Raw genomic sequence first — 17,951 nt, 5'->3', positions numbered from 1 at the left:
AATCTGATGGTACAATTCCATATAGAACAGCCTACCTAAAGTCAACACTCTTCCATCGAAAAGAACTCCTTCACGATAGAGGTGGACGGTGGTACCGCACCGTTCGAACTATACCTACTAATTCTACAAGCTCTCAATTATAAAACAAATAACACAGTTTAAATTTAAGTTAGAAGTTGTGCACTTAACACAGCCTTGAAATACATGTTTCAGGAATACTTTACCATGTGGGTATTTGGCGTAGTATTAAAAACAACAGTTAATTAAAATTCAGGGGTGATAGTTGCGTACCATTTGAATCCTAGTCCTCTGACGTGAACTGTCAAATATAATATCACTAGACTATCACTGCTATACATAATAGTCATATCAATTAAGCGGATTAGCAGGAAAATATTGTGAATTCATTGAATCGCTACAAACATCGCTTGTAGTATAATCCGATTAGGTACCATCGATTTCTATAGAAGATGAATAAGCTACGTTAGTATTATGCGGATTAATTATTCTACATGATTACGCAAATATAACCAGCATCTGGCGTGGCCTCGTCTGCTTTTAATTAATCGTAGTTGTGGTGGTATATTGTTGCATTACGTCACATATATTTTCATATAATGAGACCAACAAAAGAACAATATGAACATACAGCTCGTAGAATACTACCTATCGCAGTAATCGAAATACGTTTCGTTATTAAACCTAAAAGGAGAAGATCGAACAATCAATCATAATGAATCGCCTCAGAATAAAATTATAATAAAATTTAAGTTATTAATAGAACAATCGATGGTGAGGTGCATTTTACTGTGGTTCATAACTATCCTCTTATAGACAGTTGCCAATAGAATGATTGTAATATTTAAAATATCAAGCACCCCATCTATATTTTTGATGAGGTTTATTTCTGCCTCATAACAGCAGCGTCAAGCGTTGCTGTGTTCTGGTTTGAAGGGTGTGGTAAGGCAGAAATACTTTTCCGAGGTGTTCCAGCTTAGTTCTCATTGGTAGCGGCGCATCTGTGACCGACCTCAGATTGGAATATCTAATCGTATCTGGGGTTGATTACAGATGTCCATGGGCGGCAGTAGCCACTTACCATCAGGTGAACTGCATGCTCGTCTGCTACTCCTATATTATATAAAAAAGGTACATAGCTGGAAAAAATATTTCAACGTTGTGTTCTGATTTGAAGAATGAGGTAAAGGGGTTCCAATGTTGTCCTGAGGTATAATTCCGCCGACCTTGAGAGACGAACTTAGGTAGGACTTTTTTCCCGTGTCTAATTCTATCCGGGGTTGATTAGGTACTAATGAATGCCAATAAAATAATATAAAACAATAATAATTACATCATTTTACAGATAGGCTGATGATAACTATTAAGTATTTCCCGACTGCAACACTTTGTTATGTATTTCTTGTCGAGCTTTGTGTGTTTACGATTATTATCCAAATTGTACATTCATTGGTTTGTTTAGTTGACGTCCGAAACTGAAGAGGTTATCTGTTATTTACGAAGGTAGGTATATAAAGTAACTTGTGCATATATACAGATGTTAGTTTCACCACTATAGCTTATATCCAATTTATAGTTATAGCAAAAACCAAACCTCAGATAGGAATCTCATCTTATCGGGATTGATTACAGATGTCCGTGGCTGGCAGTGACTTACCAATGGTAGGCTTCATTCTCGCTTGGTACTTCAGTCCTCTACGTACAAGAAAAACGCATTTGCAATCCAATGTTAGTGAAAACATTCATAATATTGATTACAGGTATCCACTTAGGTATGCATATAATTATGTAGGTAATAAATATTCATAAAGTAGCACGACAAAGAAGAAGACAGGTTCTATTAAAGTTGTTTTAATTATAGTCTTTTTTAAATAGATTGAAAATTCACACTGCATTACGTCACCATCGAAATTTGAACTAGGTAAGCTTATTCTATACAAGTACTTACAAGGAGTGATAGCCTAGTGGTTAAAACTCGGCCTTTCATCGGGAACCGAGTGTCGAAACCCAGTCATGCACCGCTGATTTTCAAACATATGTGCGTATTATAAATTAATTAATAGCTTAATGTGAAAGAGAACGTCTCGAGGAAACCTACATGCACTTGACGGTGGACTATGGCCTAAGTTCTCATCTTATATATAAAATTCTCGTGTCACAATGTTAGTTATCGTACTCCTCCGAAACGGCTTAACCGATTTTCACCAAATTTTATATGAATATTCATTAGGTCTGAGAATCGGCTATCTATTTTTCTTACCCCTAGGTGATAAGGGTTGTTCACCCTTAACATTTTTTTATTCATATGGCAACACAACGTTTGCCGGGTCAGCTAGTTATATATAAGAATAAACATATGCCAGAAGTAGGACAATAACGGCTTGACGACGAATACGTACATACTATGGTGACTGCAAGCTCGTTTACTATATCAATAAAAATATAAATCAGAGCTCACAGATGCGTTGCCACTGATGATTATGATGGTTACCTCTTATCTGGTATATATCGGCATCTACATCGCTTTATAGAAACGCCAAACTAATTAAATAAAAAGTAAACAATGTAAAAAAATTAAAAAGGCGTAATGCCCTGTTTGTTGTCCGCGTAAAACTGCTAGTCCGATTTGAATATAGAAATGAATCGCGCCATAGCAAATTGTATGACTACACCTGCTCTCAACTTCACAGCGGACTAGCAGTTTGACGTTGACTATACCACATAAGACTAATAGTAATAAAACCCATTGTGCTTCGACTCCGAAGGCACCACCACAATCCCATATAACCTTTATGCAAGCGCTAATGGCACTGCACTTGTAGACGATTTCAGGTAAGAATTTAACCCTATTTGAGTTTGATTATAAATGACCATGGGTGGCACTTCATGTGGCTATCAGGGATTGCATGTTTATTTGTTACAGGTTGCATGTTGTTGTTCTATAATAAAAAAGAAGGTGTACCTTATCATTCAAACTTTGTGTACATACATTGATAATAGTACCTTGATATGTAAACCTACTTCATTATACTTATTTTCTTAGATGGCAACATTTAAATAAACAAGGAAAGTTATTCACCAAAAATGCAGACGATGTACTAAAAAATGCATTCATTGACATTTCAAAATGTTATAACAATATGTTACGTCACACCAGACTCATATACAAGCCACATAATTTCCTTGTTATGAATAATTTATGTAACTTATTAAATATTTTTCCTATTTTTATATCTTTGGAATATTCAGTCTTGCTTTATTTATGAATTGTCAACTAATTTTTGCAGTCTTTTATAATGGAGATGTAATAAATTTAGTGGATAAATATGTATTATTGGAAATGGTGATGATTATGGAAGAATATACCTTATATTGTATATCTGAAATCCCTTCTGATATCCCCCTTTTCATAAACAAAATTAAAATTTTCGTTGTGTAATTATTATTTTTTCATCATCGATAACTTTGGTTATTTAATTTTGACTTGATTTTTTATCTGAATCACCTTCTAAAATACGTACAACAGCTTTCCAAAAAATAAATATCCTTAAATGTTAATGAGTATTGAACCAAAATATATAGATTAAAATATATATGATAAATGTTAATCGAAATTCAACCAACAATTTGATGCAATTTTTATGTACCGCACCTGTATAATTTTTTGATAAATGTGTATTAATTAACATAATTTACCTAAAATGAATTCTACTATAAAATAGGTAAGGAATAATCTCAAATAGCCAATATGAACTATGAGCAATGGTAGCCTAGTGGTTAAAACTCGGCCTTTCAATCGGGGAGTCCGAGATTTAAACCTTTGATAAGGAAAATAGAAAGATACTTCACCACCTTAAAGTAGAATGAAGCCACAGAAGGATGATTTTATCTGTTTTTATCTTTTCTCAAAAATGAGTACACTTTTTGTTAGCAGTAATCAATCTATGTATTTTACTCATCTAAGTCAGGCACGTACCTCTTATTGACAGATCTTAAAAAAATATTCTCAAAAGTGTGTGAAGTCTGCCAATTCGCCACGGCTAAGAGGAGATCCGTGCCCAGCAGTGGGACATTAATGGGTTTGGACTTATAAGTTAACATACCTAGTTACCTACATCTTTGAAAACAATTTTGTGTGCTCATTATATTCGTCTAAATTGTGGGAATGACGTAGTTATATTTCTAAGCACTCAGGTTTTTGATCTAGTTAAAAGTATGAAGTCTACCAAAACGCAATTCTGACAGGAGACCTCTAACTAACAGGTTTCAGGCTAAGATGTCCATGGGCGGCAGTAGCCACTTACCACCAAGTGGACGGCGTGCTCGTCTTCCACTCCTATATTATAAAAAAGACAGAAGGTAGATAAGATTGAAAGTAATAGGCATGGTTGCGTTGGTTGTTACTATCTTAAAATATAATTATTGGATTTTCCTGTTGTCACGTATAATCAACGCTTTAAGACTTAATGTATTCAATTAATTAAATATACGAAAATATAAGTATTTCTTTTAATTTTCCTTGTTAAATACTATAGAAATTACATGGAATTCGAATTTGCCTTTCCTAAGAAAATTGCTTGAATCTATAATTTAATAAAAGAGGTTTTCAATTTACCTTGGACAACCTGTGGTATTCTTAGTAAAAGTTATATTTATTTTGATGTAACTTCCAATAGCGTAGGTAGGTACAGGTTGTTGTAGGTAGGAAAATCAAGCTGTTTATAGCACTTAAAAATTTTAACTGCCAACTGGTCATAATTATAAACGATCATACAAATAAATATTCGTTAACGTAAGATATATCGTCTTATATATAAAGTATAATACAGAAAGTCGAATAAATTTCGTGAAAAAATTAGGCTTGTCAAAAAAGTTTGTAAACTGTTTTTTTACGTCATTTTATTTTTCATATTCTTCTCAGAAATCCTTATCATTTGATGCTCATAACGTGGGAGGGCACAAAGGGGATAAGAGGGAATGACGTCATTCATCTAATCATAAATAAATATCCAAATGTGCACAAAATTTCAGCTCAATCGGTGGAGATTAACTGGTTAAAAATTTAGTTGCGATATAGATCCATACATATGTACCTACGTACATGTATGGATTAAGACAAAATAATAAAAGTTTGTAATCTAAATATATATAACTCAACTGACATAGTGATCTATCAACACACAGCCCAAACCACTGGACGGATCGGGCTGAAAGGACAATGCCCATGAAAGTATGGACCGCCGTCCAGAATTGCATCAAATTGAAACTTGTTGTGGACGATGTAATAATTAACCAAATACCAATAATTATTTTTTAGATCAGCACCCGGGTTCTGAAGTTACTTACCGAAATGTTACATAACCTCAAATTGGAAAATATCCAACGATAGATTGATGGTCGGCTTTAACTGATAGTAGGTACCTATAATGTAGTTTGTACTGGTTCGGTTAGTACAAATATAATGCAAATCGATCCACTACCGTCCTACCCGCACGGCGTCCACACTAAGAGTGACGTACTAGATCAACTGACAGTTACTCGATGTCGCCAGATGCGTACCAATACCGCACGCCATACCAGTACTCGTACTAGTACTCGTATCTATGTTTAGTGTCTAATTATGAGCGTACTTACTAATACACTACATAGTTCTATTAACATATTCCATTTACTTTTAAAGGTAGTAGGTAAGAAAACCTAAAATAATCCTAAAAACCTAAAATAATGAACTCCGAGAATAAAATACCGCCATTTTAATTTTTAAGAACAACAATCAACATTTTGTCTTATTTTATCTTAAATGGAATCCCCTGTCCAAAGAAACTATTCTGATCGACAAATTATGTAAAAATATCAAAAAATAATTTTAATATTACTTTCATTTTGACGCATGAGAAAAATCAGTACCAAGAATGGGCATTCTCCTTTGGCATGCAGGTAGATGTTATGACGTACGCATCCGCTAAGAAAGGATTTTGATCAATTCTACCCCCAAGGGGATAAAATAGGGGATGAAAATATAACTTTGTAACGCGAGCGAAGCCGCGGGCAAAAGCTCGTCTTATATATAAAATTCTCGTGTCTACTCTCAATGTTAGTTACCGTACTTCTCCGAAACGGCTTTACCGATTTTTACCAAATTTTATATGCATATTTAGTAGGTCTGTGAATCGACTACTATCTATTTTTCATACCCCTAAGTGATAAGGGTTGTTCACCCTTAACATTTTTTTATTTATATAGCAACACAACGTTTGCCGTGTCAGCTAGTAAAATATAAATTAAACTGTTCTAGAACATAAAATCCGTTCTAGATTCTAAAACTCTTTTCTTTACACTGAAAGCAATAAAAAAGATAATTATTAACGCAATTAGTTAATTATTGCGCAAATTGAACGACGCAATCCCAAGCTAAGACTATGGTGTTTGTCCCAACATTGTTTACCCAGAATCCTATGCATGTGATAAGATAAATCTGTTTGTTCTGAATGATTGCATTTTGTAACAATGTACTATAAAAACCATAGATTCTACCCAAATATCATAGTCTTCACACTGTGCATTACCGTTTTTTGTGAAAAAAATCTTAAAAATGAAGTTCGTTGCTTTACTGTTATTGGGTCTGGTAAGTCGAATATTTTTTAAATACACATTTAAATCTTATATATAAAATTCTCGTGTCACAATGTTAGTAACCGTATTCCTCTGAAACGGCTTTACCGATTTTCACCAAATTTTATATGCATGTTCAGTAGGTTTGAGAATCGGCTACTATCTCTTTTTCATACCCCAAAGTGATAAGGATTGTTCACCCTTAACATTTAAAAACGGGTCAGCTAGTATCTTCATAAAAGTGGCATTAAACTGGAGCTTTTTTTTAAACAATATCATTGACATTAAAATCGGTATAAATAAAAAAAATGTTTTATAATTAATTTTCAAACCGAGAGGAATTTTGACAAAAACTCCAACGTTATGTCAATGTTTATATTATCGTGTATATCGTTCATTATACATATTATTTTACCGTTTTTACACGCGTTTCATCTGATGGTAAATGGTAGCTGCCATCCATATGGTAGACGTCTATAATACCTGAACGCACATAGGGAATCCTAATTGAGGCTACGACGGCATATGCTTTGCTACTCCAAAGGACTAAGTAGAGACGCTGCATATACGGTCTGGACTCTGAGTTCTAACACCTTTATTTTTTAAGAGGAATTATGGAACGATCGAATAAAAACAAAACAGCGTCTGATAATGACATACTCTTTTAATAATTTGAGCACTATGAATGAGTAAGCGAAAAATTAACTAAACTAACGACGAATATTGATCAATAATAAAATCCAGAACGAGCTTACAAAAAGTGGAATTAATCCATTTCAGATATTAAAATTCTATCCGTGTGACTACATTACTAAGTGAGCGACTGGAAATACAGAGAGTTAGAGCAACTTAAATATTAAGATAGATTCGATTTTTCCAATTGAATTGGTTAGGTTAGGACAATATAAAACCACAAAACAAAGCGAGCAGGGTGCGCTAGCGCCCTGCGAGCGGGTGGGTACACTCCGTAGGAATTCAGACCTAACCTTTATTCATGATCACGTTTATACAATTTTATATTATATTAATATAAATGTTACTATGTTTTATTATATAATTTTTAAAGTGGTTTTTGTATTCGAAACACTTCATTTAAAATAAAATGCACTTAAACAAATATTAGGTCGCTCAAATATTGTCCCTGTAGTTCCGAGACCAGAATAGGGCTACGATATCCCCTGTCTGTCGTAAGAGGCGACTAAAAGGGGTTTTCGTTAATTAATTATTTTTGTCATTTAAAACTTTTATTTGCAGTCTCTCGTTTTAATATTACCTTTTTTATACCTTTATTTTTACCACTTTATTTTTTTTCTAGGTATGCATCTCTTTGGGAAGCCCTTCCAACCTGGACCAGCATGCTGTGGCATTGCGTCAGAAACGCGAAGTTGATATCTTGGGAAATACCAGGTTGGACAATGTTGCTATTTTTAAACTGCATCGTATAGTTTATTACACAAAAACCTTGCGGAACTGCTATAAATAATAAGTTTTACAATAACAATTTCAATCTTCGTTAATGGCTTATTTATGTTAAATATTAGTAATTGTTTCTCAGTTTTTAAAAGATTAAAATGGTTAGGTACCTATAAATAGGTATGGAAAAAACCCAAATGTACCAGGAAAAAATACTAATTTAGATCCGAACTTTTCTGGGATGATATGATAAATATTTCAATAACATGGACGTATTATGATATGCCGTTACAAGTCAAAAGTCATCTGATACACTTTAAACAAGCTAAACGGCACATGGAAAACCACAACTCATATTATTGTTTTGTGGTTACGTTTCAACTTGGTCCAGATAGTAACAATGCTGCAAATATTTGAATTTATGATAAATCCTTGAACGAATCTTAATAAATCTATTAATAATTGTGAAGTAATCTTTTAAATAGAAGTAGTTTTATTATCAGCTAAACGCGAAACATGCGTTGAATACCTCTTTCTGAATCTGATGTTGGTATTCTGATTGTTTTTTAGTCTGTTTGTTGCAAGGTTGTTTTTTTTTTTCATATAAACATCTTCCAAAACGATGATATGTTGAGATTGAATCATAAATGTCCATAAATACTTTTAAGGACATTTATGAATATTTTTGGTTTCACCTCATATTTATAAGTTGCCTCATTATATTCCTTAAATATACCAAAATAATGCGAAAGGGACCTATTCTGAAGGGACCACCACATCTTTTTACTGCCTAATATACTAACAGGGGTATTTTGCGCTGCTGTATTCTGGTTCGAAACAACATTCAAACCAGATAGAGATAACTGATACGCGTATTATGTATATACGCGTTTCCACTTAGTCCTCATGAGGAGCAATGCATCTGTGGTCCAGCTCAAGTTGGACTAAGTGCTATTAAGGATTAATTACTGATGCCCATACGCGACGACTTATCATCAGGTGCATTGCAAGCTTGTCTCCCGTTTTATATTATAAATAGGAAATCAGTGTAAAACCGTAATTTCCTTGCAGAAGACTCGTAGAAGAGTTACTTCAGAACCTCCAAGCGTCCGCGCAGCAGGCAATGACCGCTATCAGCACATTTACTGATGGTCTCCAGAACCAAGCCAAACTGTATGCGGAGAAAATCGCAAAAGACATGCAGAGCCTGAGAGACCGTGTCACCGATGCAGTTACCAAAGTCACCGATAAGTTTACCGGTGCAGGAGCAGCGGTCAGAGTATGCATTGATGTATGTGATCGTATTGTAAATTATTTGAGCTATGCTAAATTTTTTGCCATCTCAACGAAACTAGTCTGTGGCGACATGTGAGGAAAACAACGATTTTGCTATCTTATATGTTTTTAAATAAAAAATAGTTGTACAAAAGTAGATTTTGCTATGTTATTGGCTTCTAACAACAAAAATAGTATAATAGTAATAAGTAAGCAGGAGCAAAATCGCGTTTTAAAAAGGAATCATTGTAATCTTCGATACTAGTTAAATTTGTCGTCTGTGAAACGTGCATTAAACATATATTCAAAAAAGTATTAACTGCTACTAGGACGTTGATTACTATTACAAGTACATGCCTCAAAAAAATCTAAAAATCAACAACAAATTAAGTAGTTGGCACACGAGCTTTTCATTTCTAAAAGAAAATTTCATTTATATTTTAGTCACGCAGAAAAGAAGCCGACGCTCTTTTCAGTGATGCCTCCGCGAAAGCTAAGACCTGTGCTGACCAGCGCATCAAAGATGTACGTGACATGGTAGAAAACCTTCGGGTACTTTCCAATGAGGCGATGAGCTTTTCCAACGGCGCTATGGATGAAATGAAGAAGTGTACTGAAGTGAACAACGGAAACATCCTTGCAGCCGGCACCTGCCTTGGAACAGTGGCTATACAAAGTGAAATGAAGGGAGCGGTCTTCTTATCACAAAGTGGACTGTCGGTAAGTAAACGTATCTTACACTACCTTTGTCATATGCCTTTCTTATTATTTAATTTAATTTTATTGAATCTATTCTCTGATCCATACTAACGTGTGAATAATTAGACTCAGATGTAGAAGAAGAAGAAAAGGGGTTAACGGTCATCATTTAATCTATATTATATCTTAATTTAGTCGTCCTGTAATTTTGAAACTCCCAACAATACTAGGAGTTGCACAAAAAGAAATTTCACTGTTGTTTTTTGTCAATATTTTATTATATCACTAGTTTTTGCCCTAGGCTTCGCCCGCGTTAATAAATATAACATACTAACATACATAAAACTGAAAATTCGTACCTTCAACTTTGCATCATCATCATCATCACTTGATCAAGTGCATAGTTTACGATTCAATCCTTACTAATATCGATTAAAATAATCGATGTTTTGGGTCCAAAAGATCGATTCTCCGATTAATCGATCTTAGATCGCCATCCCTAGTTCCCGTGGGATTTCCGGGAGAAAATCAATCCTATGTCCTTTTTCGGGTCTCAGAATATCTTTCTACAAAATTTCATTAAAATCGGTTCAGTGGTTTAGGCGTGAAGAAGAGACAACCAGACAGACAGACAGACAGAGTTACTTTCGGATTTATAATATTAGTAAGCATATCGATTAAAATAATCGATGTTTTGGGTCCAAAAGATCGATTCTCCGATTAATCGATCTTAGATCGCCATCCCTATTTCCCGTGGGATTTCCGGAATAAAAACTATCCTATGTCCTTTCTCGGGTCTCAGACTATCTTTCTACAAAATTTCATTGAAATCGGTTCAGTGGTTTATGCGTAAAGAAGAGACAACCAGACAGACAGACATACAGACAGACAGACAGATAGAGTTACTTTCGAATTTATAATATTAGTAAGGATAAGGATATACCTATATACTATCTTCATGCTGGCAGCGAATAGGACTATTAATCGTACATTCTATTTATAAATTTTAATCTTAGTAGGTAATATACTTCAAATCAGGACACACCAGCGTGAATTATAATAATAATCATTTATTTCAGACAATATAAACAAAGATACAAATGTATAATTGAATACAGAGGTCCATATCATATATACCTTACAGACTAACATAAATATTAATACATACTTATAACTAAATCACGTATTTGCGGCGACATGAGACGCGGGTCTGGTGACTGCCGGGGGTCCTCTCCGTCCACGGAATTTCCGGAACACAACTCCCTTCGGCCACAGCTCCTCCTTCAGGAAGGTCGACAATTTTTCGGTTGGGACGCGTACAACAAATGAACTAAAGTTCACTGCGTTACGCGCCTCCAACTTCTCGACCACCAGTCGGGTATTGGTGTTGATCGCCAAGTACTCCACTACGTCAGACGGCTTCGTGTTGTAGTGAAGCCGCGAGACATACACGAGCGTTACGAGAACAGCAGGACGCAGTACATGATCCGCTCCTGTCGGTGCTGTGCCACATTGGTTACGACAAGGAGGCTTTTCTTCTTCCCCTCCACTTTAATAAAGCCATCCTTGTCCGCCACACGGTTGGACACCACACTGCGAGGGGGTTCGATGCGGGGGTTCCCGCTTTCCCTCTCTGGCCTCGTTGTCTTCCGCTTCCCGGGCAGCTGGCGGGAGGCAGCTGCAGCGTAGTTGAGGCGTGGACATGACGACGCACGGCGACACCTCAGCGGGGAACGTTTTTGCCATAATGCATTATGGCAAAAACGTTCTACGAGAAAACGAAATATTTTCCTCAATAGATAATATACTACGTATGCCTGAGCATACTGCATTAATCATCGCCATATCTTTCCCTATTTAAAGTAATTTACGACAATGTTTCGACAATATATAATTGCGTATTTTCCTCCATCAGATTGCGCGAATCAATCTGGCTATCGCTACGCTCCCGGCGGCGCTGGATGTATGCGCCGGCACGCAGCTGGTCAGCGCCGGTGTTGGCACCGCCAGAATCGTTATGGAGATCGGCAGCTGCTCAGCTTCTTCCATCTTCTCTTCATTCACTTCATTCACTGGAAATTCCGTGGAAGCTTAAGTTGATTTGATTTACTTGGTACACCAATAAAGTTACGATACACTAAAGTATTTATCTTTTTTTTTTATATAACACCTTTCACCATACTTTTGAAAAGTAGGTAACTATTTTGTCTCTTATAATAACAATCTAATAACAAGGGCAGTGATAGCCTAGTGGCTAAATAACTCGGCCTCTCGATCGAGGGGTCCGATGTTCAAATCCCAGGCACGCACGCTCTGATTTTTCAAAGTTATGTGCGTATTATAAATTAATTATCACTTGCTGAACGGTGAAGGAAAACATCGTGAGGGAACATGTATACCTGAGAGATTTATAAAAAAAAACCAAAGGTATGTGAAGTCTACCAGTACGCACTTGGCCAGCGTGGTGGACTATGGCCTAATCCTTCTCATTATGAGAGGAGACCCGTGCCCAGCAGTGGGACAGCAATGGGTTGCTGATGATGATGATGATGATGATGAATAACATAATATATACATTTACAAAAGTACATAACAACTTTAAGTGCTATGTAATTAATATTATTGCAATTTTATTGGTCTCATCTCGGACAATATAAACAAGATAAATTACTTACGTATCTGTAATATTTGAAATATTTTATAAATAGTCTGTTCGATTTAATTATCGTTACTATTGTTTATATTTAAGTAACTCAATGAAATGCCGTTTATTTTATAGGTTTAATGAGACCAATAAAATGCATTAGGGAAGTAAGTGATATCATTTATATTAGCATATATGACGTAATTTATTTAATGATAGCTTTTAATTATTAAGATAATAGCTGAAGTTAATTCGTATAAATTCTCGTTCTACGTGTCAGGATACGTGACCAATACTCTCTGCACCTCTCCATTGAAATGATAAAAGATTTACGTCATGATGCATATTGATAGACCTCGCTTTATGTGCGTAAAACTCTCAGACAAGTATGTTTACCTAACGATTTATTATTTATTGGTAACCTAAGCAATAATATTATTTTAATACAAACAATAATCATTGATAAGTAACTTCTTGGGAGGAAGGTTGGTACAAAATGACAAGTAGACATTTGGAAATAACAATCTAGAACCACAATTTCAAAGGCCATCAAACTACACCGCTAGTTCAAGTCTTTTTAGTATGATAACATAGAAATTACAAATTAACAAATAGACCTCTTAATAGTAAGTAGCCACTGTCACACTCGGACATTTGTTATCAACCAGATAGGATTGAAGTCCTACCTTAGGTCGGTCACCGAACTCACAGATGCGTCCTATTCCTAAGCACGTCTGACTTAGTTGGAATCTCTCGTTATGTCTCTGACTTTTTTAGGGTTCCGTACCCAAAGGGTAAAACGGAACCTTATTACTAAGACTCCCCTGTCTGTTCGTCTGACCGTCTGTCCGTCTGTCCGTATGTCCGTATGTCCGTATGTCCGTCCGTCCGTCCGTCCGTCTGTCCGTCTGTTACAGGACTCTATTTCTGGAACCGCAATAGATAGACACTTCAAATTTACGCAATGTATGTATTTCAATGCCTGCTATAATAACAAATACTAGAAAATAAAAAAAAAAGTTTTTTTTTGTGGTACGGATCCCTCGGGGTTGGCCAATTATTAAATTAGTAGAAGGTTCTACAGTCTTCAAAAAATTAACTTAAGTTACGAACCCCGCACACTACAATAATTCTTTGAATATTATTTTCCTGATGTCGCCGCACTATAATATCGTATACAATACAATGGCATGACAAGACGGGACAAACATCTTCAGTTAATCGGAGTTATTAATTTAAACATTGTTAAGGACACAGCAATGTGAATAAATATTAATTACCTTTATAATACTTGGAACAAACCGGTCCAACCTGAAATCTGCAACATAATAAATTACATGTGCAATTTAACAAAAATCTTAATATATCGTTTATAAACATGTATGCAAACCATTCATCGTTGTAACGTCGCTATCATATACTGCATGATTGTTTTAAATTTAAAATAATAAAATGTGTAACTCGCCTTCTAGAGAAGCGATTATTATACCACTGCTGGGCAATTAGTCTCCGCTGACCAAGTGTGGCTTGGTATTTTAACACACTTGAGAATTGTTTAAATCCTCTCATTCACGACATTTTTCTTCACTGATTAAGCAAATGATAATTTTTCAATACGCTCGTAATGTTGAAAAATCGCAGAGGCTTCGAACCTCAAGCCCCGATTCAGAGAATAAGTTCTAACCACTACGCTTTTACTGCTTGTTATATAAGTAATAATAAAAGTCACGATGACACCCTAGGTCCGTACATAAATGAATATGCTATGATTGCCTACTTGTAATTATATCCTAGGATTTTAGTGCATTTTAACTATGAAGCACTTGACAACACACTGAACCTGCGATAAGTAAATATTGACATATAATCAAAATCACTTGATTAACACTTAATACTTTATAGAAAGGCACACAAAGATAGTAAGCTAGCAAAGTTATTTATTTATGATATTTCAAGTGGATCTGATTAGTTTAAGTATTTAACACAGAATCGATAAAATGATTCGCATCATAAATGAAACCGAAATAAACGTGGTAGGTCGCTTTTTACAAAAACACTTTGTTTTATGAAGGCAAGATGCGTGCGATATATCTTGTCATATTTCTAATTTGGTCTCAGGTAAAGTAATTTTCCCTTACACACTATTACAGCATATAAAATATGTTGTCCATGATCACATAAAAAGTAAACTTTTTTTAAGGAACATCAAGCTAAAGAAATATCTGATATATCGAGTGCACTAAGATATGAACTGGCAAGTATTAAATACGATCATCAAAGGCTTAGCCTTGGTGATATCTGGAACAATATTAAGAACACGGCTAACCATGCGTGGGAATCCATTAAAAATGTAGCAAGTAATACCAAAAAGAAACTAGCAGTTTGGGTGCAAAAAGTCAAGACTAAAGCCCAAGAAGTTGAAACAGCTTTCGAGGAACGTATGAACAAAATAAAAGATCGTGTGAATGAAATAATAAAAGACGTGATGGTAACCGGCGAGATAGTGAAAAAATGTCTGCAGGTAAGCTTTTAAACTCTTTGTGTGTGCTTGTTATTTATTTACATGCGAATAAAACTTACAAACAGATAATTTCGGCGTGCAATTTCTTACTTTATACACGGGAAACTGGTACAGTAATAATACCACCGGTTGCAAAAAAAAAAAGCTGACGAGCTTATATGGATTAAGAAGCAACCGGAATTTTATTAATTAAACAGATGTTCTTACTAACTGTAATTATCATAATTTGCTTAAGTTAAATTTAAGTAAATATGCCCAGTTTACAAGTGATTAACGAATATATTATTATATCGAATGCTTAAAATGATGTTTAAAATCTTGTTAAACCCGTTTGGTGTATTAACGCGAGTCTAACATAATATGAAATTAATTAAGAATCTAAAGTCTAAGACTACAATAAAATAATATTGCTGTCCCGTTTTAAATAACTTGAAATACTTCGCCTTATAACTGCAGTGTATTTTGGTTTGCTGTGACAAGTCAAAGACCACGAGGCATTTCAACTTAGTATTAAGATATAGCGACCTGATTGACTTCATAAAGGACTGTCATTATATTTGAAGTTCATTAAAGATGTCCATGGGCGAGGATGGCCGTGACCATTTACCATAAGAGGGACAGCATTATTGGGTTGCTACTTATAATTTTGTAAAAAAAACATAAACGTCGCTCAATGAAGCACTTAATTTAATCACAAAAATATTTTAGGAACGAAAACAGGAAATAGACGAGATAATTAAGAATATTCTATTAGATGTCACTAATTGTATATCCAACAACTTAAATTCTTTGAGCAGTTTAGAGGCTCAAGAATACGAACCTGTTCCGAATAAAACTGATTTTTTGAAGAAAATACAAGATAAACTAAATCATTGTTTGGAAAAAGACAATACTAATGACGATGTCGAAGAATGTGTCTACAATGTCAGAAAAAATATTTTTGAGGAAATGGATACAACAGAAGAAGGTATTCTGCAAAACGTAAGTTTGTTTGACTTCTCAATTCATTAGAATTAATCTTGGGTAATGGCGTATGTTTGGAACAACAATGATCTAATGTTATGAGATTTGAATCTGAAAATATGATTAAGTATATATATCTCCATTATTTTTCCCAAAACTTTGCAATTCTATCAACCGAAACTTGGTGCTAGAAAATAACTAACGATCTTCAACTAACTGGACACATTTTTTTTACAACGAATAAAATTGAAGGGTGCCTCTCTAGTGCCATGAAAATTACAGCTACAGTACTACACCTACATTAGAGTTGGAGCTGCAGCCGAAAGGCTTTGTATTTCTTATTATAAAAGAGTACCTGGATGACCAGCCTAGCTGGATCGATTTATCGTCCCCGAAACCCCCAGCATGCTAAATTTCATCAAAATCGTTTTTAAGATTCAGATTACATACGTACCTATATAAGAATTGCTCGTTTAAAGGTATTCGATTGCGAATTTGTAACACTTACAACTGCGATACTGAATCCTTGGTCGGCTAATATGAAACTTAAACTTGATGACATGTACCACAGGCTTATTTTTGCATATACTGACCAGAGGGCTGTCAGCTATTCCGCCAAAAAACGCTGTACGGCGCCAGCGTTCTGGACAATATGCTACAAGGATTTTAATTTTCTATTCTGTTGTATTTTAGAGTGCTTAGTATTGAAGTAAATTGTATATTATTTAAAACGCCACATAAAAAAATAAAAACAAGAAAATAACGCAGAAATTGGTACCCACTCCTACAGACGTTAAGCTTATAATACCCCTCTTTTTCAGCACCAGTAAAAAATGTAAAAAGTCGACGGCTTTTAATTTTAAGTATTTTTAATTGCACTGTATACAATTTTTAATTGGATTTAAAAAATATATTTTTTTGTAGCACATGGAATTAAGAAGCTCATCAAATGATCTGCTCAGTACAATCATAGCCTGCGCAACTGATGGTGTAATAAAAGGATCGTCTACCATCACTAATGAAACTGTTCATATTATTCAATGCGTCTCACAAGGATAACAAAATTAATAATTAAACAAGTACTATAAATATCTACCTATATATTTTAGTAACATGAAAATATATTTAATCTATATTTGTGTGACCTTCGTTTCTCTATGCATATTAAGTATATTAGATGTTATATATTTATTATGTACTACTCAGATGGTTCCAGCTTGAATAGGTAATTCATTGTTACCACAGTATAAGTATCTATAAAGAATCTATAAGAAAGTCAGCCGTAATTAAAAAACTGTAGACGCGCAGCCCTAGCGCGAATTCTCGCCCAGCGCCCCTGTAGGTATATAATTCAAGGACAGGTCCGAGTTTAAATACTGTGTTGTTACTATCATAACTACTATTATAATGCGAATGTGACTTTGCTTATTTGTTTTCTACATATTCTTTTCTTAACTACATAACCAATTGTCACGAAATTTTGGACACACGTTGTCAAGGATTCAGAAAGGGACGTAGGATTCTTTTTATCCCGAAAAAAAGTACAGTTTCGGGGGATAGATAGAAACTCCTGAACGTGTATGAACGCGTAATAGCTAGTATCTTATAAATAAAATTCACGTGTCACAATGTTAGTTACCGTACTCCTCCGAAACCGCTTTACCGATTTTCACCAAATTTTATATGCATATTCAGTAAGTCTGACAATCGGCTACTATCTATTTTTCATACCCCTAAGTGATAAGGGTAACATATTTTTATTTATATGGCAACACAACGTTTGCCACGTCAGCTAGTAATATGCAG

General features: G+C 34.8%; 1 protein-coding gene across 2 annotated transcripts in view; it reads left to right on the top strand.

The window, feature by feature from the left end:
* Window positions 1–12,143, top strand: part of LOC140750240 (uncharacterized) — a 343,727-nt gene extending 331,584 nt beyond the window's left edge. Inside the window, exons 1-5 of one of the 2 annotated variants that reach the window (XM_073083675.1) lie at window positions 6,583–6,643; window positions 7,946–8,037; window positions 9,115–9,334; window positions 9,763–10,038; window positions 11,933–12,143. In XM_073083675.1, coding sequence (XP_072939776.1) covers window positions 6,611–6,643; window positions 7,946–8,037; window positions 9,115–9,334; window positions 9,763–10,038; window positions 11,933–12,112 — 801 coding nt within the window. In that variant the 5' untranslated portion in view covers window positions 6,583–6,610 and the 3' untranslated portion in view covers window positions 12,113–12,143. Of the gene's footprint in view, window positions 1–6,582; window positions 6,644–7,945; window positions 8,038–9,114; window positions 9,335–9,762; window positions 10,039–11,932 lie in introns of those variants that run through there. The other variant, XM_073083674.1, reaches the window with a different exon arrangement.
* Window positions 12,144–17,951: the final 5,808 nt, after the last annotated feature.

This window comes from Epargyreus clarus, unplaced genomic scaffold (genome assembly GCF_041222505.1).
Source record: "Epargyreus clarus isolate Ecla_fem2 unplaced genomic scaffold, WU_Ecla_fem_2.2 ptg000019l, whole genome shotgun sequence".
Classification (NCBI taxonomy): Eukaryota; Metazoa; Arthropoda; class Insecta; order Lepidoptera; family Hesperiidae; genus Epargyreus; species Epargyreus clarus.
This window is presented reverse-complemented; position numbering and strand designations above follow the sequence as displayed.